This window comes from Ambystoma mexicanum, chromosome 9 (assembly GCF_040938575.1).
Source record: "Ambystoma mexicanum isolate Mex_15411 chromosome 9, UKY_AmexF1_1, whole genome shotgun sequence".
In the NCBI taxonomy this organism is placed as follows: Eukaryota; Metazoa; Chordata; class Amphibia; order Caudata; family Ambystomatidae; genus Ambystoma; species Ambystoma mexicanum.
Genome location: NC_090931.1, coordinates 589,165,062 through 589,189,033, shown reverse-complemented (window position 1 = coordinate 589,189,033; position 23,972 = coordinate 589,165,062). Strand labels below are relative to the sequence as shown.

The 23,972-nt window shown below is 47.6% G+C and overlaps 1 protein-coding gene across 1 annotated transcript in view; it reads right to left on the bottom strand.

The window, feature by feature from the left end:
• The window catches only part of LOC138487352 (uncharacterized), a 350,559-nt gene extending 328,432 nt beyond the window's left edge, over positions 1-22,127 (bottom strand). Inside the window, exon 1 of the mRNA XM_069613935.1 lies at positions 21,994-22,127. Coding sequence (XP_069470036.1) covers positions 21,994-22,059 — 66 coding nt within the window. The 5' untranslated portion in view covers positions 22,060-22,127. The remainder of the gene's footprint in view (positions 1-21,993) is intronic.
• Between the last annotated feature and the right edge of the window lie 1,845 nt (positions 22,128-23,972).

The following is a 23,972-nucleotide window of genomic DNA, read 5'->3' as shown; positions in this document are numbered from 1 at the left end:
GCTGCAACCACCAGACCCATGTCCCAGTGAGCGCTGTGGTGTAGGCGGCAGGGATGGTGCATGCACAATGTCCTCTGACATGCATAGGCCTGCTGTGTCAGCATCGTCATGTTGGCCGTCCTCCTCCACGCTATGTAGGGCGGATTGGGCCACCTCCCATAGGTCACTTGTGGCCGCTGAGTGCGGCCCCTCAGCATCGCTGCACGCTGGTGAACCCTCCTCATCCACATGAGGTGGCTGCAGTGGGGCAGGGGTTGTCTTGCTCGTGGCCTTTGGGGCCGGTGTGCCTTGTGGCATGTGTGCCATGGTGGCACCAGTTTTCCCTGGCTGGGGCACATTGCCAGGTGTCGGAGCTGGCTGATCCCCAGGTCCTCCGGCCTGTGGGCCCTGTTTGCCGGGCTGCTGTGGCTTGGGGGTGGTGGTTCGCCTCGGGCCAGCCCTTGACGTGGACAGCCTGGTGCCGTCGTCATCCCCTCTGCTCCTGCGTGCTGGTGTTGCCTTGGTTTTTGTGGTGGGCCCCGCATCGCTGTCTGATCCTCTGCCTGTGGGGGATGGAGAGGCAGGGCATGAGTCATGGGTGAAGGTACATCCTACGTTATTGATGGTTGTACATTGTGGGCCCTGTGCATTGCTGTGTGCATGTTGGAGTGGCAGACATGGTGCTCGCAGGAGTTGGGGTGCAGTGTCTGTGCACCATTGTAGCGCAGCCATGTTGTACATGCTGTATGTTGGGTGGCCTTCGGGTGTGTTGTGGATTGCATGTGGTAGGCATGCCTCCGGCTCTGCGTGTCATGTGCTGTGTGGTTGGGGCTCAGGTGTGCACTCGGTGGTGGAGATGTCAGCACCATGCAATGACAGGTCACAGTGGTGAGGCCTGCATCTCTACGGTGATGCATGTGTGTGTCCGCATGCAGATGGTGCTTGTGGTTGCAATTGGGGACTCATGTGGCTTGTGTCAGTGTTGTTGGTTGTGTGTTACCATGACAGGGATGTGGCATTTCTGTTCGGCCAGACTTTAGGTGGGTGGTGATGGGCGATGTGCTTGCTGTCATCTACTTGCCATTTGGACTCCACCATTGTGTTTGGGGTGTTGTGTGTGTGTTCACTTTTGTTTTGTGCTAACGGTCTCTCACCTTCATCAGCCGATGATGCCACTCCTGGCTCGGCATGGCCGACCCCTTCAAAGAGCTGCACGTTTCTTCCCACTGTGCTAGCTTAATGGGCGAGGATGGTCTGTCGCCTGGGCCTATGTACGGTTGGCTGTCATTATGTTGCGGACACGCAGCCGCAGATCGTCCCACCTTTTGCGACAGTCCTTTAGACTGCGTGGGGTTGTCCCACTGCGGACATCTTCTGGGCCACCTCCTCCCAGATGTGTTTTTTCTTCATTTGTACGGCACGGCGCAGGTCTGTGCAGAACACCACATCCGCATGCTGGACAAGGGTGTCTGCAAGCCAAGCATGTTTAGCTCGTTGTCGCTAAACCGTGGTTTGTGCTGTCGAGGTGTGCCTTTGCGGGTGGATTGGGTCATTCTCGGGCAGGCAGGGTTCACAGTTCCAATTCCAGGTCCTGTAGCCAAAGGATTGCAATGGATTGTGTTTTTCAAGATGGCGCCTGTGCATTTCCCGTTCCGGCACGATGACGTTGCTTCCAGTGGTGGTAATGCCGGTACCGGTAGTGATGCTGGTATGGACGGTGCCGTTCATACCGGATTCTACGATGCCGGTGGTGGTCTCTGCAAATTCTATGAGGCCACTATCTGGGGGTTTGAGGGTTGTTACCAGCATGCCGGTATGGCCGTTACCGGCATGCAGGTATGCGCGTGCTTGCACACTCGTGATCAGCCGCTATTTGCGGGATCAAGGCTATACGGACATGTTGCTACCGGCATGCCGGTAAGGACAGATTTTTAGTGCCAATCTCGTAATGAGACTCAATGTGTACTATATTTGTTCAGCATGAAGCATTCAAAAGGGAGGCCCATTTAACAGCACTCACTTTCTTTTCTTTTTTTAAAAACTTTATTTATAAACAGGTTCACATTACAGACGACCAGCAAAGAGCACACAACACAAAGAAAAAGGACGAATTAGGAAAACATATGTGACAATTGATCAACCACCATAACAGTAATAAGCAGTGGCTATCAACAAGTTCCTTTTTCCCCCCAAAAAAGTTAACCATAAGAGAAGTAAGTACATCACACAAACCACGAGGAACGATGACTCAGTAATACCCACCCATCAAAGCATAAAATATATATTTTAGATATATGCCAGGGAGCGGACAGTGACCATCTCAATCAACATCCATCGCCCCTTCGTCAACCAAGACATTACTCTCTGTTTCCTAGTCTACAAAAAGGCTTTAACCAGGTCCCAGATGCTACTGGACCTGGCACTGACTGGCAACATAATACAGTATTCCAACTCCATGTTGCAGAAGCAAGCTAAATCATGCAGCCATTTGGCTGGGGTTGGAGCCACAGTACTGAGCATTAAAATACATTGCTTTGCCAATAGCATGCATATGGAAAGTAGGTTTTTTCACCCCCTTAGCAGTCCCCGTAAGCCACCCAAACATGCAACAGAGAATATTTTGGGGCACATCTTGGTAAATCCTACAACCCATTTCAGTTACCTGTCGGAAACAATTCGCGAAGGAAGAGCACTCGCACATGACATGAAGAAATCCAGCATTATCCACTCTACAACTGTGACAACATCCATCTACATTTTTATCAAATTTCCTCAGGATTATCGCAGACAAATAAGCCTGGCGAAGAGTTTTAAAGTATATGAGCTTAAGTCTGGAACTAATCGCTACTCTCCGAGTGTACAAGCACATATAATGGCACAGCGTATCTCCTATTTCCTCTCCTACATCTGCCTCCCACAGTGATCTATGTGGTAGAACTGCCCTAGGAGCTGAGCATAATACCATCTGGTAGATTGCAGCAACTACCCTTCTAGAGTTTGCAGAGTTAACAAGATACTTTAAGAGGGCAAATTCCTGTGGTTCGGAAGGAAAACACGGCGACCAGGCCCGAAACGTCTCACGAATCCTGAAATATTGAAACACCAACCGAAATGCTCCCCCCAAATTCACCTTGACCTGTTCCCAGGAGACAAAGTTTCCATCAGTGTAGAAATTGAACATATTATTGACCCCCCACTGTGACCAAGTTTTCTTAATCATGCCATCACATGTTGGGTCAGCCACTGAATGTCCAAAACAAAAGGTTCTGGGGTCTACGGATATTGCACTTGCATTCTCTGACACACCCTCCTCCCTGCTTGGACCGTGCATGATATTGGATGAAAGGGGCACCAATCATCATTGATCTTCATAGATATCAAGGTACCTTGCAGAGAATGTGGGTGGACCAACCTTCTCTCAATTCGAACATGTGGGAATGATTAAGACCCTGGCATTCAATAAGAGCAAACAAAATCTGAGCGGCAGTAGTACAGTTCCATATCCGGCACATTTAACCCTCCACCCCTGTTCCCATGATCCTGTGAGTGACTCCCATTTCATTCTGGGTGCTTTCGGGCTCCAAACAAACTTAATTAGCCAGGTTCTCAGTTCTTTCAAATATTGAGATGTGGGGCAGACAGCAATGTTAATAAACAAATACAAAAGCTTGGGGAGAATGACATTTTGATCATTGCAACTCGGCCCACAAGGGAAATCGGAATTGGAGTCCACCGACCAATTTTACTGCAAAATGACTCCAGATAAGCTCCATGATTGTCTTTCAATAATTGAGATCAATTCCTACTAACTTTTACGCCCGACTATGTGGGTGTCTGTTCCCAGTCAAACCGTTCTGCTCCCAAAGGCTTCCGGGTAGCCTCATTTAATGGAAATAAGATCGACTTAGACCAATTGACCTGCCAACTTGATATTCTACCAAATGCTTCAGCTTCCTGTGGGAGTAGATTACGTTCTGGGTGCTTAATATATAGGATAACCTCATCAGCGTAGAGGGATATCAGCTCTCTAATTCCCCGATCGCAAGTCCACAGTGTCAGTGTCGTGTTCTCAAGGGAACCGCAAGTGGTTCCAAGGCATTTGCGAATAAGATTTGGGACAACGTCCACCCTTGACGTGTCCCCCGTCCCAGCTCAAAGGATGCTGAGTGTCTGCCAAAAAAAACAATCCTCACAGTAACTCCCAAGTACAGAAATTTAACAGATTGTAAATAATAAGCCGGAACCCCCACTCTGCCAAGTACCGTAAACAAATAGTCCCAAGCAACAGAGTCAAATGCCTTCTCCATATCTAAAAGTGCTCCAATAGCTTGCACAGAAGGATCGATCTGGGCCAAAACCGCAAATGACTTCTGTAAATTGAGCACTATATAATGGCCTGCGATGAAGCCTGGCTGATCTAAATGCACAATAGAAGGGGAGCAATCTGTCCACCAATATATTTGAAAATATTTTCTTAACCATATAAATGAGGGATATCAGCCTTTAAGATGCATAATCTATCGGGTGCTTGCTGTGTTTTAAAATCAAGGAAATAATACCCTCTCGCACCGTAGGAGGCAAGGAACTCGACTGCAGTGCTTCCTGGGACACTTGGATTAAGTAGTTAGTCACCTTAGAGCCGTATTCTTTAAATCCGAACTGATTCCATCGGAATCCGGAGCCTTAGGGGTCAGGAGATCCTTAATCGCTTTCATAATATCATTAACACTTTAGTTTAGTTTGTTTATTTGTATAGCGCAGCCCACCCTAGGGTAACTGGGTGCTTTGTCTTTAGAATCAACAGTGGTTACAGAGGTTTGCACATACAAAGGCAGGCGAGTGTGATACAGTACAGTAAATGGAGAGATGGACCGGGTTACAGTATGGTCCGAGAAAAGGGGCACAGAAAGTTGTGGCAGGACCAGGTTACAGGTTGGACCGCCGTAGTGTGGCATACATTTGAAACAACGATACAGGTGTCAAAGAGGTGTACATAGTGGTATACATCAGGTAATGGTACAATTCAAAACAGCTAAGTGCAGTTGGGAGTCTATTGTTGAGTTATGAGCAGTTCCTTGACTTTGGCTCTGAACGACTAGAACGATGTGTCAACTCTAATTGTCATAGGTAGCGCATTCCAGCATTTCGTTGCTAGTACAGGGAAGCTTGCTCCCCTGGCCGTTTTCAGGTGGAACTTTGGGATGTTAAATTGGTGTAGGTATGGGGATCTGGTTGGTCTGGTGGAGATCTGTCTCGAAAATGTGTCTGATAGGTATCGTGGAGCTGTCAGTTATGGGCATTTGTGTGTAATGACCAGTGCACGTAGTTTGATTCTGTCACCGTTGGGGAACCAGTGATATTCCTTTCTGAGAGTGGAGATGTGGGCCTTGCGGGGAAGATTGAGAGCACATCGGAGGGCGTTATTTCGGAGTATCTGTAATCTGTTAAAATTGTGGTTAGTGGAGCCAAGGAAGAGTGTGTTGCAATAGTCCAATTTGGACAATATAAGAGCCCTAGCCAGTGTGAGGCAGCTGTTGGTAGATACAAAAGGTTTGCAGGCATTGACAAGTTTATTGGTGTAAGCTGTAGATGAGATGGTGGCGTTAATTTGCTTTTTAAGGGAGAGAGTGGAGTCAAAATACACTTGACTTATTTCTACACTTTTATGATGTTGCCATCAATGGTGAAGGGTTGGTGTCTGGGATTGAGTTTGTTGAGACGGGCCTGTGAGCCGACAATAAGCAGTTCCTGTCTTGTCATCGTTTAAGCAGAGGCTATGGGTGGCCATCCATGCTTGGATTTCAAGGTAGATCTCATTTAGCTTTGCAACATCCTCATAATATTTCCCTGTAAGAGCGATGAGTACCTGGGTGTCACCAGCATAGTTAGTATATGTGATGCCCAGGTCATCAAGATGGTCAAAGAGGATCTTAGTGAAGACATTGTAGAGCGTAGGGGAGATACAGGATCCTTGGGGGACTCCACATTGGATTGGGACCGGGTCAGCCGCCGCGCCGCCGGATGGGGTGAAGACCCTGGTTGTTCTGTCCGATAGGAAGGACCTAATCTAATTGGTGGCATCCTGGGAGAATGCAGCAGCTGAGAAGAGGTCTTTGGTGAGAATTTGGTTGTCAACTAGGTCGAAGACTGCGGACAGATCCAACATGAGCAGGATGGCCAAATTGCCCTTGTCTTTAGCTTCATCCATTTGGACCTTTAGATCTAGGAGGGCTGTTTCCGTCCCGTGCCTGGGTCTAAAGCCAGATTGTCGCCGACCTAGAAGGTTGTTGTCTTCCAAATGTTGTTGTATTTGGAGGTATGCTACTCTGTCTAGTATTTTTAGGAGAAAAGGGACCGTTGTGATGGGCCTATAGTTCGTGGGTGTGTTGGGGTAAAGGTTGGGTTTTTTGAGCAGAGGTATTACCCATGCCTCTTTAAGTTTGTTTGGGACTACCGAATCTTTGAACGAGGCATTGATCAAGGAGGTGATAAAGGGAGCTATGTTTCTGGCCCCATCCTTAATGACTGAGGCGGGACATAGGTCGCCTAGGCAATTGGATGGTTTTAGGCTAGCAATTATGTGTATTACTTCATCCTCTGTGACTGGTGAGAAATGGAAGAGGGGGCAGTCGGGATGAGGGGAGCTATGAGAATAGCTGGTGTGGTTTTTGGCCATGAGATTAGCTTTTTTGGATTCTATCTTGGCTTGCAGGAGAGCTATTTTATTAGATAGCGCTTGTTGGAGGTTATTGCACCAGGTTTTATCCTTGATGCAGTCATCAGTGGGGGGCATGGGTGATTCCAATTATCTTAGGATGGAGAAGAGCTCTTTTGTGCCAGATTTGGTGTTGTGTATTCTTGTATTGAAAATCTCTTTTTTGGCATTTGTAATAGCAGCTTTATATGTGGCTGCTGTCAGTGAAAATGTTTCCTTAGGAGTGATAGAGGGGGCTTTTCTCCAGCTGGATTCAGCTGTTCTCTTAAGGTTACAAAGTGCCTTTAGTTCTGCCGAGAACCATTTGTTCACATGGGCAGTAGGTTTGGTCTTTCTTAATTTAAGTGGTGCTATTTGGTTCAGAGCTTGTTCCAACGTGTCGTTGTAAGGTTCGACTAGGGATGTGGGATTACAGTTGGTGGAGTTAAGAATTTCAGAAGTGATTGGCTGTATTAGGGGTCTCAGATTCTCAAGGGTAATACTGAGTTTGTTCCTGGCTAGCGTTTGCAATGCAGCGGTGGGGGTTCACTTTTTTGTGTGACTATAGGTATAGCAAAGGTAAGTAATAAGATGGTGGTCTGACCACGCACATGGTGTGATGTCAGTCACAGAGATGTCACAGTGGACTTCGGCAAGCCAATCCAGTGTTCTGCCTTTAACATGTGTGGGTTTGTTGATGTGTTGTGTCAGGCCTAGTTGCGTGATTGTGTCATTAATCAGATAGGCATTCGCATCGTTAGGGTCCTGAAGGCCAAGGTTGAAGTCGCCCAGTAGCGTGACTTGGGAGCCTGCTTTTGTGTTGGATGTCAGTAGATGGGAGATGTCCTCCTCAAAGGATGTGATAGCACCTGGAGGTCTGTATATAAGGTGGAAGAGTATAGTTTGGGAGCTAGATAGCGGGAGTTTGAAGGATAGCAGTTCGGCAGAATATATGTCTGTGTTGGTGACTTCTCTGATATTTAGGTTACATTTAGCAATAACGGCTACTCCATCCCCTATCCCAGTTGTTCTATCTGTTCTCATGATAGAGTAGTTCTGAGGGACAGTTATTGAGAGTGATGGTTCGGCAGTGGGATGTCAACAGGTTTCTGTTACTGCGAGGAATTCCAGCTTGTTGGATGTGATCACATCAGCGATGTCAGGAGAGTGGGCAACTAATGAGCGTGCGTTGATGAGGGCACCTTTGAGTATGGTGGTGGCTGAAGCCACTGAGTCATCAGGTGGGTGAGTACAGGGTGGATTAGGGTTGAGGTTGTTAGGTTCGTCAGTGTAAGATGATGGTGTGGTACGGGGTGATGATTTGATGTCTCCTAATTGTGATGAGGGGGTTCTGGTGGACAAAAGTTTAGGGCAGAAGCGGGAGCTTAGTCGAGCATTTCATGAGTGCAAGGGACATGCAATGTCGAGACTCAGGATGTTAGGTGTATTCTCAGGTGTGTGAGACATGGGATAAGAGGTGTGGGTGGGGTGGCAAATTTGGAGATCCATTCTGCCGGTGATAGAGGTGGTTGAGGGGGTGGGGGGTAGTTCCTGTAAGTGAGGTAGGTAATGTTTTGTCCCACGTGTTGGGAGGGAGGTTGGAAGGTGCTATGCTCTGGAATAGCGGGAGGATAGAGGCCATAGTGAGTGTTGCTTGTCTTAGTGATGCCATACTTTGGTGCTGGGCAGCTAGAGTGGATAGGGCTTGTACAGTAATGGGCTGGTAACGAAGTGCTAATGTGAGTAGTTTGCTCGATATATAGCAGTGGCTTGTTTGATTTATAGAACTTGGTTGTAGTGATGGGGGCGCCTAATGATTCCTTAGCCACAGCATCTACATCCGCCAATGCGGCCTCCTCAGCAAAGAGCTACATGGTATCTCGATTTGCCCTCCATTTGTTTGCATACAGTTTTCCATAAAATGATTGAAATTCGTCTATCATCAAATCAGGATCCGAGATTAATGTTCCATCCCTTCTCCTAATCACAGGAATATCAGTTTGTCCCCTTTCTCCCCTCAATAACTTTGCTAGATATCTACACGGTCTTCCCTCTTCACCATTTCTCTGCGCTATTTGAGGAGTTGCAAGGAACCGCACCTCCCCATCAGCCTCGTCTCTGAATTGATCAAGGACTGCCCTAATCGCTGCTAGTTTCTCACCAGGAGGTGGACAGACATATCCGGACTGTAATATTTTTAACTCAACTTCTAGGCCTGACAGCTGCCTCTGAATCGCCTTGCACACCCATTCTCCAATGAGATATCCCCTAAAGTAAATTTTGTACGATTTCCAGAGAACCTCAAGAGAAGACACTGTCCCAGTATTGGTGGCAAGGAATCAAGTTATAAACTCTAGCATCTCACTCCAGTACACCTCATCCAGTAGAGCCTGACACTTAAACTGCCAGTGGGTTTAGTAATAACCAGATTCTCTAACTGAAACTGTGACATAATTGGGGAGTGATCTGACAGCGTTCTTGGCAGCATACTGCACTCTTTGTGTTGTGAGCAAGTTCTGGACCCACCATAATATAATCTGTATGGGACCTCATATCATGGACTGAGGAATACAAAGAAAACTCTCTCTGTTCCTCCAAAGATCCAACAACCCAAATCTTCTAGCCCCCCATGTATTGCTTTAACTGCTGAGGAGAATGGCTTTGCGCCAGGTGTAGATCTATCCCGGTCTGTATACAATATCGTGTTGAAGTCTCCGGCTACTATTAGTTGTGTTTGTGAATAAGACACACTTAACCCAAAGGGATTAGTAAAATCCAGGGTCATCAACATTTTGGTAGCAAACGTAACAAGTCGACAGGCCAGAGTCCCTGATACAATTACATATCTCCCTTAAGGGTCCCATTTGCGATGTAGCAGTTGAAACCCTAATGACTTGTGGATAATAATTGTTACCCCTCAAAATATGAAGAATCAGAGTTGTAGAACCAGCTCCCCCTATGGCTTGGCCAGTACCTCATACAAAATAAAAGAGGTGATGGCTGGAAGGTTTGGAATTAATCCTCACCTCTGGCATTGCTCTGGGCAACTCTCGAGACCATCGCTCTTCACCTGCAAAGCCATTACAAAAGGTGAAAGATCATTTGCAAATCAGACATGGTCCCACCCCAAAAGGGGCAGTCTAACCCAAACTGCTTGGTCACACCACTTCTGCACTAGACCATAAGCATCCTCGAACATATTTTGGCCTTGTTGGGCCTCATCAGTGAGGAGTAGCTTGTGTGTCTAGGCCGAGCAGGCATGGGACCCACGTATGAGCATACCCGTCCCACTCTGGGTGACTTACGCAAAACAAAAGATTTGGCCAGTACCTCATTCTACCTCCCCATCAAATGAGTTTCCTGGAGTACAAGAATCCTACCTACATACCGCTCCCCATATGCTAATAGCTTGCGCATTTTGGCATAATTATTCATACCGCGCACAATCCAACTAAGGAGGGTGCATGATTCCGGCATCAGTTTCTTAGTCGCCAGCCATTCATTGTGTGTATGTGAACACCAAGTACAGCTTGACTTGGAAATAGGATTGTGTACTGCCTGCAGAACACAATGCAATGTGAACCACTTTTAACAACAAAAAAACAGAATCCAACTCCCATCCTCTCACCCCCACCCCCACCGCCAACCCCCAACCAGCAGTGAAATCCCAACAATCCCACAATATAATAAACCCCAAATAATACCCAGAGACGCCAAGTGCACCGCCCAACTCTTTACCCTCAGCGAGAGACAAGATCACATCCACACCATGCACAATTAGTTAGTAAACTGGACCGAAATGTTACATCCTTAAAAGAAAAAAGAAAACCACCCTGACAGTTAGACAGTACAGTTCAGTGTCTAAATCTGAACAAATTACAACTGCATCAACAAGGTGTCCAACAACATACGCTGAACTGAATGTCGTGTATCAAAAACACCCAGAGTAGCAAGATATACCAACACACGGCTATGAGTCTGTTTCACCGCTTGGGTAAGGCTTTGAGGAATGAGTGCGCTGCTCTGCTGGGTCATTGAGAAAGTGAGTTTTGTTATCATGGATCACCCTCAGCTTGGACAGGTGGATCATTGCATATTGAAAACCCTTATTTCGCAGTTGGCGCTTTACCGCAGCAAACGAGTTGCAAGCCTTTTTGGACAGAAGGCGTGAAGTCGGGATAGAAAGTGACACTAGTTCCCTGATACTGTATGCCACCAAGCTCTTGGGCCTTGCAGAGTATGATGTTCCTGTCCCTGTAGTTCAAAAGACGCGCAATCACTGGCGCGGGCCCTGACCAGGTCTGTGAGTTAACGGAGATACCCTATGTGCCTGTTCAATTAAGAACTGTGAGGAAAGTGGTGGTTCTGCCAGGAGTTCTTTAATGAATCCCTCCATAAAGAGGTCCATTCTACGTTGCAAGAATGATTCTGGTATCCCAACAACCCAAATATGATTACGACGAAGGTGCGCTTCCAAATCTGCGTTCTTCATTCGCACAGATTTCACCTCTTGTTGGAGAGAACGAAGAACACAATTCACTTCCACAGAAACATCTTCTAGTGTCCATGTGCTTCTCCGCTTCTGAGATCCTACCACTCTCTTTTTCAATTCTACTTTGCATACAGTCCATCTTGAACACCAAGTTTTCTAACTTGGTATTCACAGAGTCAAACCCCGACTTCATTGGGGCTAAAATCCTGACCATATCCGCATCATGGTGGGAAGGTCCTGCCTCGTCGGCAGGTTCACTTGCCCCTTCCGCCTCCGCCATCCCGTCGTCTCGATCAATGCTGGGACCAGCACATGGGTCCACGGATTTCCTCTTCGCCAGGGTTCTTGCTGATAGAAAGACAATTTAGCATGTGACACCAGCCGCATCAGCAGGCCGCCCTCACGCAGCTCCCGGATCACCAGCTCAATCTCTTCGCAGCAGGCACCACAGACGCCATGCTGGATATACCCGGATCCACAACGGCAAACAACATCGGCACAGCTAATCTCAGGGTTGTACACAGTCAACAGTCTGGATGACGGGTCTCCTTTGCTCCCACTGTTACGGAGCTCAGACCTTAGTACCCATCATGGCTGGCGCCCCCTACAAGCTCCCGGGCCTATTTTCTGAGAGAGAAAAACTGCATTATTTTGGAGTAAAAAACTAAATCTCAGGCTTGCACGAGCTTGCAGGTGGCATTGCATTCTGTCACAGACACGCCCTCTGCAAGATTGGGGCTCTGCGCTCTTTGGCAGGATCCCACTATGACAACTCTAAAGAGGGTGAAGCTGCTCTATTCAGAGCAAAGGGGATCATTGATTGTAAATAGCGAAATATTTTCTCTTGAGGTTTTGTATGAGAAACATGTTAGCAGGAATTGTATAGCGGTTTAAAGAGTTAAAAGACCACGGGGGCCAAAAACTAGTTTGCAGACACAGACTCTGCTCAGCCCCTGACGTTTCCTTTGCTCCGATCGAGGATGCATAAACGCATATGTAACACGTGGACACTGTAGACACTACAGCCAGCATAGGGATCTCCCAGGGCCAAAACATTGCATAGATGCATCGTGTTTATATGGGAATAGGTCTTACACCCAAAGCAGGAGCCTATGAATCATGGAGAGCCCACATCAGTACCCATATGCCCACCGCAACCTCACAAAGGACCAGTAAACCTATAGTGACCCGGAATCAGAACAATACACACCTAGAACTAAAGGCAAAAACAAGTACACGCACAGTGAAGCAATATAAGGCCAGCAAGCCTTCCAGAATCAAACCAGTACACCCACAGCTGCCCAGTATGGAACACTACACCCATAGTGAAAGAGGATAGAACCAGTACACCCGTGGCGACTCAGTATGGGCACTTACACTTGAAAAGAACCTGCACCTATATAGTGTCCCATTACCTGAACCAATACACCAATGGTGTTACACTCGCAGAACCAGTACAACCCATTGTAAATTGGTGTGAAACAAGTGCTCGAACACTGAAATCGAGAAGATTCACTAACCTCTACATCAGCTGACCACTGGGACACCAACATCTAACTGATTCGCCGGCTCTTGTGGATCCACACTGACCGCCGGAGCAGCCAGGCCTTCTCCAAAATGGCTGATTTGTTTGGCTACCTTACTGGAGCATCCTGCAGCTCCAGGAAGTTTATGTGATTGGCTGGGTTTTTTTCTTGAAATTCCCCAACGCCCGGGAGCCGGCAGGCGACGCCGGTCCCCATCTAAAGGCCATCTATAAAGGCCTGCTCGTGTCCGTGCCTCTTCATCAGCTTTCCCCGTGGACACCAATATCTTACTGATTGGCCGGCCCTCGTGATGCACACTGACCACCGGAGCAGCCGGGCCTTCTCCAACATGGCCGCTTTGTTTGGCTACCGCAGCACCAGGAAGTTTATGTGATTCGCTGGCCTTTTTCTTGAAATTCCACAAGGCACACGAGCCGGCAGGCGATGCCGGCCCCCATCTGAGTGCCGCCTATAAAGGCCTGCTCGTGTCCGGGCCTCTTCATCAGCTGCCCCCAGGGACACCAACATCTTATTGAATCGCCGGTTCTCGTGGATCCACACTCTCCAACATGGCCGCTTTGTTTGGCTACCTTCCATCAGCATCCTGCAACTCCAGGAAGTTTATGTGATTGGATGGGCTTTTTCTAGAAATTCCCCAAGGCCCGGGTACCAGCAAGCGACGCCAGCTCCATTTAAGGGCCGCCTATAAAGGACTACTTGTGGCCATGTCTGGGCCCGTCTGGGTCCTGGAGGGATCAGAGGGTCCCCAATCCTGCTTCTTGCCATCTCCGATCAGCGGATCCCCCAGTGCGCACAAAGCTGCACGCTTGTATAATAGCTGTGGCTGTTTAGCTTCTTGTCTCCCTCCACTATCCCTCTCTCCTAGCTCCCTATTCCTGCTCTCCATTTTAATATCCGTGCCTTCTGCCATTGCTGTATACCTTGCCTCATCTTTTCACTCCTGGCCTGATCGTTGCATCCCTGTGTTGATAGCTGGGTAGTGCTTAGCAGCTCCTCCCGCCCCCTCCTTCTCCCCACTCTCTGCAGTGGTGCTTTTAATCTCCCCCATCTTCTCTAACTGCTTCTTTATCACCTATCCCACCCCTCTGTCTAAGACCGGAATGAAAACATTCAAAAAGGATCTCCTGGTCTCCAGCCCTGGCCTGCCTATCGCTGACACCTATGTCAACGCTTCCTCCAGGCAGACCCTCACCGACATCCTTTTTGTCATTCCTTCTCCAGACTTTGGGTCCCGCACATGGTCGCTATACTCTTCCCCCATCTCTTTCTCTCCCATTAATGGTGGCACCCGTTGGGAGGTACTCCTGGCATCCTTCCTATCCTCTGGTTTCCTCATGAATGTATATCTTAATGGCACTGTCATGGCCCAGGACTCTCAACCCAACCTCCTCCGCCTTAATAGATGTCTCCCATCTCTCACCAACTTCCTCTGCCCCTTTCCTGCCCCCCCCTGCCCTTCCCTCTCTCATCCCTCTGGCTTCTCTGCCATCTCCGACTTGTGTACACACTCCTGTACCCCTCCTCGGCAGACTTTCAAAGGTGGCAACCTGCTCCACATAGCTACCCTCAACTCTTGCTCTGCTGTCAAACACTCCTCTGACATCTGCCACCTCCTTGAGGACCTCGACTTAAACGTCCTCGCTCTCACTGAGTCTTGGTTCACGGATAGCTCTGTCACAAGTTTTGACACTCTCCTCCCTGAGGGTTACAAGATCCTCTCTAAACCTAGGCTCAACCAGCCCAGGGATGGAGTGGCCCTCATCTTCCCTGAGTGGGTCCCTGCTACGGTCATTCCCACTCAGACCTATTCCACTTTCGAATGCCGTGTCTGCAGGCTTGGTGTCTCCCCTGACCTCTCCCTGACTCTGCCCACCATCTATTGGCCTCCTGGCCAGGTCTCCCCTTTCCTCCCTGAATGGGCGGACCTCTCCTCTTCTCTCCTTACCACCTCCTCCTCCAAGCTTCTCTTCCTCAGAGACTTCAATATTCACTTCGACTCCCTTGATGCGGCCGCTGGGTCTTTCCGCAACCTCTGTGACTCCCACTCCCTCTTTAGTCCTCCCTCCGGTCCGACTCACTCTGCCAGACATACCTTAGATGCTCTCATCTCCTCTGACCTCCCCATTTCCAACCCTCTTGTTACTCGTCTATCCAGGTCTGATCACGCTCACCTATCCTCTCACCTGGACCTCCCTGGTTCCCTGGCCAAGCCTCCCTCGCACTGCCAGCTTCCATCTCCTTCATTCAACGGATGAAACAAGTGTCTGCAGCCGCTTTTGCCTCTACCTTCATTCCACCTCCTACCGCTTCCTCCACCTCTCACTCTGGCACAGCCCTCTCAAACCTTCAACTTTCAATTTCCAACACCCTGGACATCCTTGCCCCTTTCCATGAGGATCTGGCCGCTCTGAAATGCAAGTACAGAGTGGCTGAACGGAAGTGACAGACTTCGGCCATATCCTCGGACAGACTGGCCTCGTCGAACAGTCTCGTCACCTGCTCTAAGAAGATGGCCAGATGGCCTATATCCAAGCCTGCATATCTGCAGCCTCTAACAGCTGAACCTTTTCAAAATCTGCAAGGAACTTGCCAACCCTATGGCAGTTCCCACCTCTCCTCTGCCTTCCCTGGCCCTCTGCACTTCCCTTGCCTTTTACTACATTTCCAAAATCCAGGACACCCTCTCCTCCCTCACCTCCACGCCTCATCCTTCTCCCTCCCCTTCTTCAGGCCTCCCCCAAACCCCATCACCCTTCCCCCTCTACTCCCCTCTTTTACTGCCATTACACCTGATGAGGTTTCTAGACAAGTCCTCTCTATGAAAGTTTCATCCAAACAGGTCCTCCAGAACTATCAAGGACAATATTGTCACCCCTGCTCCAGCCTTGGCCGATTTCTGCAATCATTGCTTTGCCACTGGATCCTTCCCATCACTCCTCAAGCACTCCCTTGTGCACCCTCTCTTCAAAAAACCTCTGCCAATCCTTCTGGTTCGGCAATCTATCATCCTATCTCCACAACCCCCTTCCTGGTCAAACTCTTGGAGAAACTGGCCATCTCCCAGCTTGAATCTGTTGTTGTCTCCCTGACCACCAGTCTGGCTTTAGAGGTACCAAAGGCACGGAAACTGCTCTCCTGAACACATGTGAATACTTGCTCACTAAGCTCGATTCCAGCTCCCCTTCTGTTCTCGTGCTTATTATTTATTTATTTATTTTTACATTTGTTTAGCGCACTAAACCCTGGGGTATCAAGGCACTTTTTGTGACCAGTTACATGCAGAAAGAATAGAATATACTTGGCATATCACACAAACAGAAATAACAAAATCAGGAATGTCAGAACATGTGGTTAGGCAAATAGAAACGTTTTTAGAGCTTTGCAGAATGTCCAGTATGATTGTTCAGCGTCGCAGGGTAGGCAGGAGTAAGTTGCACTGTTTGGCTGCGATTGTTGGGAAGCTGGAGCCTCCGGCTTTAGCTCGTTTAAATTTGGGCTGAATGAGGCGGTGAGCATATGCCTATCTAGTGGGTCTCAATGAGGTAGCTTTAGAGAGTTTCTGAGAGAGGCAAGGTGGGGCATTTTGGGATTACACATCTGTGCGTAATCAATGTCTTAAATCGAATCCTTTCATGGATGGGGTGCCAGTGGGCCTTTTTTCTTTCTACGGTGATGTGGTCAAGTATAGGTATGTTCAGTGCTGCTCTGGCCGTTGTTCTGAATGACCTGCATCTTCCTAATGTTATGCTCAGAGCTATCTGCAAAGAGGGCATTGCAGTTATCAAGTTTTGAGCCTATGGTGGCTCGGGCGATTGTGAGGCAGTTTTCGACGGACAGGAAAGTTCTGGCTGCGTTAATGAGCTTAGTTGTGTAGGCAGCAGCAGAGGCGATGGAATTTACATGGCATGTAAAAGAGAGTGTGGCATTGAAGTAGACTCCCAGTGTCTTCACGGAATATCAAACGGAGATCGGGATGCCCTCAATGGTGAATGTGGTGCATTGAGGGTCAAGCTTTTTTAGCATTGCTCTGGGGGCTACCATGAGGATCTCAGTCTTTTCATTATTTGGGCAGAGACGGTGTGTGGCCAACCCCCGTTTGAATGGTCGAGTAGACAGCGTTGAGAGAGGTGCAGTCTTAAATGTAGTTGCCAGTGAGGGGGAGTAGAATTTGTGTGTCATCGGCATAGTTTGTGTATGATATGCTGATGAAGTCAAGGAGGGTGAAGAGGGGTTTTCGTAAAGATGTTGTACAGGGTGGGAGGGACACAAGACCCTTGTGGGACACCACAGGAAGTGGGTGCAGTGGGGCGCTGGCATTTTCTGCGAATACTCTCATATATCTCTCCCCTAGGAAGGAGGCAATCCAGTTTGTGGCATCAGGCAACAAGTTTGCTGCTGTGCTCAGGTAATGGTAGAGGATCTTATGATCCACCAAGTCAGAGGCAGCTGATAGGTCAAGTAGTAGAAATAGGGCGGGTTTGCCCATGTCTCTGAAGTCATCTAATTGATTCTTAAGGTCTAGCAGAGCTGATTCAGCAGAACCCAGACTGACGGATCTCTAGCATGTGGTTAGCTTGCAGGTAGTTCTGAATGTGCAGGTAAGCTACCCTGTCTAAGATGTTTAGTAAAAACTGGACAGTCGTAATAAGGTGCTAGTTGGAGTGGTTTAAGGGGTCTAGTGACACCCTTGGCATCACAGACCTGGGTCTGGATTGGTTGACCTCTTTCCTCTCTGACCGACCCTTCCAAGTTCAATTAGGCCCTTTTCTCTTCACCATCTCACTTTCCACCTGTGGTGTCCCTCAGGGCTCTATCCTCTCGCCCTGGCTCTTCAATATCTACCTGCCCCCCTCGCCCACCTGATCTCCGCCTTCTCACCTAATTTTCAGTGCCATGCTGATGATATGCAGCTCTCTTTCAAGCTTCCATCCTCTACCCCCTTCATCCTGTCTAATTCCTGATTGCCTATCAGTTATTCAGGGATGGTGCACTACTAATGATCTCTGCCTTAACGTCAGTAAAACAGAGATCCATCCCATTGGGATCCCTGCTCCCTCTTTCCCTCCCACACTCTGGCCCCACTCTTTGGGCCCCCTCCCCTTATCCTTCTGCGAAGCTAAAACTCTTGGCATCATCTTCGACTCCTCTCCTTTTCTCCTCATATCACGGTCCTTGCCAAGAAGGCCCACTTCCAGCTACACCTCCTCGGAGGCATTCTCCCTTTCTCACCTTCCCCCAGAAACTCAACCTCTCCGAGTTCTGGTTCTCTGCAGGATGGTACTTACAAGAAGAGGAAACCCGGTATACTACTGACTAAGCAGAGTTAGCAGTGTATACTGTGTCTGTATTCGGGAGGATAATACTTAGTATATAAGAAGACAAAGCTGCAGTGCAGATGCCAGAGATATAGAACATAAATTCGAAATGGGGAACAGTCGCGGTTAAAAGGTAAATATCAAATTTTAATAATGATGACTCATAAGGTTTAAAACATCAAATTAAATAGGGTGGTCCACAGTACAATACTTTAACATCCAGTATATAAAACAACAACAAGGGATACGTAGCAGGCTTAGATAGCCAGTTAAAACGGTGTCACAGAAAAAACAAACACATAGGGTACTTGTAAAACAAATAGTGTAGTACCCAACCTAATTCGAATAATTGTGTCATAGATTTTAATCTCTGTTTACAATCCAGAGAATTGTCTCGACATTTTTCTGTTCCTCAGGGCATTAGTATGGAACATTCATCAGGTTCACTTCGTTTTAATTTGTCTCCTTACTCACGTACCTTGCTCCTTTGCGTTGCCTCTTTTTTGGCACTTCCCCACACCTGTCAAAGATGGCCACCACTTTTTCGCTCTCCTAGGCACTCTTTTCCTTTCTACTAAACATAGTAGAAGGAATGCTAGAGTTTCCATGACTACTGGCTAGCATTGGCCGCTCCACGCTTTCATTTGACTTACGCGGCCGCACTAACAGGTGCCGAGCACTTTTCGCCGTGGATGCTCCATTAACGGTAAGCTACACTTTTGGTTGCTAACTGGAGTGACCTTTCCCTCTCGTTAATTGGTTGCCATCCAGCGATATTGTTGAACGTATTGCTCCCATTGATCGATTTTCCATACCTGTTTCCTTTCCTCTTTTTAGGGCGGAACGAAGGGATTTTTCTCCCTTTTCCAACCACCTTTGCGGGCAGCCAGGTGTTGACGTTATTCTTTAGGTAAACATCCTACACGTCCCGCATTCACTACTGTGTCTCCCACTGAGGGGTTATCGGCCCCGAGGGATCCCCCCGTACACACCCACGCACTACCGACTTGTTCGATCGGCACCCCCGCTCTCTCTGTTTTCGCCCATCGGTTTGCGAGACTCCTTCCCCTATTTACCGCCACACACCACTTCTGTACTACTGATCTGATATGATCTTCACATACCTCCTGGACCACATCGGTGTTTCTGCCGGGCGTAGGCTTTCGCATTTGGCACTTCTGCATCTCCCACCTCTGGACTCCCCCTTTTTTGGTGTGTTCCTTTTTTGATGTGTTCTAATTATCATTTCTCTCTAGCACGGCACAGCCTATTTAATCCTCCTGCAACTGGTCTTTTTATTCTGTTTACTCTGCTGTGAGCACATGTATTGCTTTCTTCCTAGCATTTCGTTATGCTTAAGAGATATTTCTATCTGTTGTAGGACCGACTTGCTCAACTACCAATACCTACTAGTGACAGTAGAGAGCCCCCACCGGTACCATGTTAGGTAATTATGTCCCCTGATATGGTTCCTATGTTCATTAACTTGAATTTGGCAAAGTATCTAGCTATTCATGAGCTGACCCTTTGTTTTATGTTGTTTTTATTTTGCAGATGCTATGAAACTTTTGTTGGTATAATTATCACTCTGATTGTAAACTAGGCTACGTTGTTAAAGTTTTCCCTCCTGATGAATGTTCCATACTAATGCCCTGAGGAACAGAAACATGTCGAGACAATTCTCTGGATTGTAAACAGAGATTAAAATCTATGACACAATTATTCGAATTAGGTTGGGCACTACACTATTTGTTTTACAAGTACCCTATGTGTTTGTTTTTTCTGTGACACCGTTTTAACTGGCTATCTCAGCCTGCTACGTATCCCTTGTTGTTGTTTTATATACTGGATGTTAAAGTATTGTACTGTGGACCACCCTATTTAATTTGATGTTTTAAACCTTATGAGTCATCATTATTAAAATTTGATTTTTACCTTTTAACCGCAACTGGTCCCTATTTCGAACCACTTTAAGTATTTATGTTCTATATCTCTGACATCTGCACTGCAGCTTTGTCTTCTTATATACTAAGTATCTCTCCAGGATGGACCACTGAAACAGCCTCTTCCTCAATCTACCTAATTCTTTTCTTCGCCCCCTTCTACTAATCCAGTATAGGACTACAAGACTTTATCCTTGGCTTCAAGCCGAGGGACTGCATCTGTCCAGCACTTAAATCCTTCCACTGGCTGCCAGTTGCTGCAAGGATCAAGTTCAAGACCCTCTGCATCATCCAAAAGGTTTTATGGGGCCTTGGAACCCGCTACTTCCAACTCTAACTCCCTAAATACCACCATACCAGAGCCCTTCCATCGGCTAGATCTAACTCTCTACAATTCAGATGCTTTTCCAAGCAGAGAGTGAGGGGTGGATCTCTTTCTTCTGTGGGTGCCTCCCTTTGGAATGGCTTCCCTACCCCTCTCAGACTTGAGCCCGATCTCCTTAAATTCCCTTTCTCTTCTTCCATCCCCCTACCCATTCCATGCTAAAGTCCTGCCAGTGACTGGCGACCTGGTTCCCTCAGAGTCACATAGTGCCCCAGGTCCCCCCTACCCAGTCTACCTCTGCACTTGTCCTCCTCTCGCCCCTTCTCACCTAACCTGCACCCTTGGATCCATTCCAGCCTTAAAACCTGCACTTAGTTGTGGACCCCCTTTCACTTCTGCTTCCTGCGGGCCCTGACCACCTGGCCTCGCCTGGCACTCTCCTTCTCATGGGCCTTCCGCCCTGTTCCTGCACTTCTCGTACTTACCTCCCCATGCACTTACCACTACAGCACCTGCACGATCTGAATGTCACAAGGCCTACTGGGATCGCTACTTTCTCCTTCCTCCTTCTTACCCTCTGCGTCTTGAAACACGTGTGTATAGGAGCATTACACATGACCAACAAATAAATAATATAAGAAATAAACCAGTACCTACATATTGATCCATTATGAGAACCAGTTCGCCCATGCTGATCCAGTATCAGTACTCCCACAGTAAACCAGTATCAGAATCAGTACTCCCATGGTGACCCAGTACCAGAATTAGTACACCCATAGAGATGTTGTATTAGAACCAATACCCCCCAGGATACCAGTATCAGAACCACTACGACCACTGTGTCCACAATCCGAATCAGTGCGCCCATGCTGACACTTTATCGGAAACAGTACCCCAATAGAGAACCGGCATTAAAAACAGTATTGCCCTGGTGACCCAGTATCAGAACCAGTACTCCCATGGTGATCCATATTTATAGCCAGGACTCTCATGATGACACAGTGCCTGAAACAGTTCGCCCAGGCCAGGGTGACCCAGTACCCGATAGAATATAACTATGCAGCAACACTCTTATGTGGGAGCATCATGTATCCAACAAACCTGGTATTTATTTATTTATTTAATGACTTCTTTCCAGCGCCATTCGCCGCAGGTGGGCGGCTTTGCAGCCCCATCTTCCAGTGACTTAGTGGAGAACCTGCTAGAGCTGGCTCAGTATAGAAGCAGCGCACCCCCTAGTGATCTATCGACCCCCAGTACACGGCTCGCCACTAGAACAGGACCAATGCACTATCCAGTACACTCACAGTGAAAGAGTGCGGAGCATCACACTCCTAGTGATTCCGTTCAGAAGCAAGAGTCCCACAGGTGTCCAGTATTGAACCAATACCATACATCAAAAGAAGCCCACTACCAAACACATGCATGTATAGAGTACGGTAGTGCTTTAAGCCCAATATGGACCGTATACAACCCATAGGGACCCGATATGGAGGTAGTTTATACATAGCTATCCAGGACAGAGCCAGTAAAACAAGAATGGTTCTGTACAGCAGCAGTCCACTCCACACACAGTGAGCCGGGACAGAAAAGTATACACATGCCTGACATGAGACGAGCCCTGCCCCAGCCCTCCCGGCCTGTCCGATACACTGGCCTGCCACGGCTCCTTCTGTGGGCCACGAGCAGAGCCTGTACCTGGATGCTCTCAATCTGCAGCCTCGCGGTGTCCAGCCACTCCACGGAGCCAGAGGTCCCCGCCATGCTTGCCTGCCTGCCTGCCTGCTTCCGTTGACAGCTGATGTGCTGTCACCTGGCTCGGTTGCTACAGCAAAGTGGGGAAGCTGACATGGGCTGGGCCCAGCAGCCTGCTCACAGGGAGTTTCTGTTTTACTTTCCTATGTGCCGTTACTGGTGGAGGGGCGGGCCTGCCATAGGCCAGCCCAGCCCATGCAGGGCACTAATGCAGCGTCGCTCAACCCTCCTGCATCGCTCTAGTGTTCTCTTCTGCTTCCTGCTTACCAGTTGACTCCACGAACCTGAGCATATTCCAATCAGTCATAGCTCATAGGTAGAACCTAACGCATTCTAGGAGCTCTAGTTTTTTGTTTGCTCCAATGTAATCTATTTTAACTGAGATTTGTATAATAAGTAGTTATTTCTTATGTAGCACTACACACTGATAGGTCTCAGAGCGCTGAAATAACAGAAGACATTATTATCCCGCAGAGTGGTACTCAGTTTATCGACCTCGGAAGGATGAATGGCAGAGTTGACCCTGCCAGGATTCAAACCTGCCACAGCAGGCTGCGCACAGATATCAGGGCTGAGCGCTTAGCTTTCTTTGCTATCTGACCGGCGATAGCGCAATTTTCGCCTTTTGAATGATTATAATTATTGGTCATTTACACAGTGCTTCACGTCGGACTACTCCAACTTATAAGCTCTCTACCAAGGACCACACCCATGTTGCAGGTCATCAACCTGTCCCCAAGGTGAGTTGCATTGTCCCGGAGCCATCCTGCATGCTTGAATGGCGTCTTGGACCTCCACCCTGTAAGAAAGAGGAAAAGGGCGGATTTAGAGGTGAGGTAAGTGTTCTCATATAGTGCCTCCCTGCCAATAATGTTGGCCTCGCTGCACATGACTTTGTAAGGAAAAGGGATGTGGATATTAGATAGCGGGAAGGCAGATGTGGAAAAACCTGTGGTGTTTTTGAGTTAGCTTGGCGGTAAATCTACCGAAATACCACCAATCAGATCTACAGTTAATGCCACATGGTCTGGTGGAATTACCGCTGTATTACAAGTGATATTAGATGATGTTAGTCCCCATTTATTGGAGTACATAGGACTCAATAGGGATTTCAGTGGAATTTCCACCAGCGTTTATTCCACTGATTTTGGTGGTAAGGTGGAAGATTTCCTCTAGCTTTTAACTGGAGGAAATGTTATGTATTTACCTCCATTTTACCACTGTTTTTACCGCACCGCTGTACTGTAATGAGGCCAAACGTTCTTTGGTGATGGGTATATAAGGGTGTAGGTGAGCCAAAAGAGGGGCCGCTAATTGCAAAGTATCTATCAAAGTGGTTATTGATAGAGGATGGATAGGGAAGGGGTCTGTTAAGTACACTGGACCTGGTGTGTCGCCTGACGGGAGTGAGGGGAGTGTAAGATTGCAAGATTTTAATAGTTAAGTGTTATTTGAGGGATGAGATTGGATGGAAGAGGTCGTGAGGTTAGGGTTTTTGTTGTTTCTTGGGTTTCAGTAGCTGATTTTCTTTCTGAGATTGAGGTGAGGTCTTCCAATTCCCAAAACTTAATTTCGACCAACATAGATCATAAAAGTCACATACTTTTTAATTTTTTTAATTTTATTGTTTGGTTGAAAAAAAATGTCTCAACCTTTAATAAACAGCTAGAAATAATGTAACATACAGTACATTTACATTTGCATTTAAAACAGTAATTCATTTTTCAATTATCAATCACACACTAAAACATATATCAAAACTGTGCATCATAGTAAGGCTCTTCTAAGTTAAGCACTCTAATGAAAGACGTAATGCCAATTACTGTAGATGTAGTTCGCCCTGCCAGACACATGTTCCAGGAGGCATTTGAGTCAGAGTGAATAGAGGCCAATTGAAACAGTTTACCCAGGTAGTGAGTGCA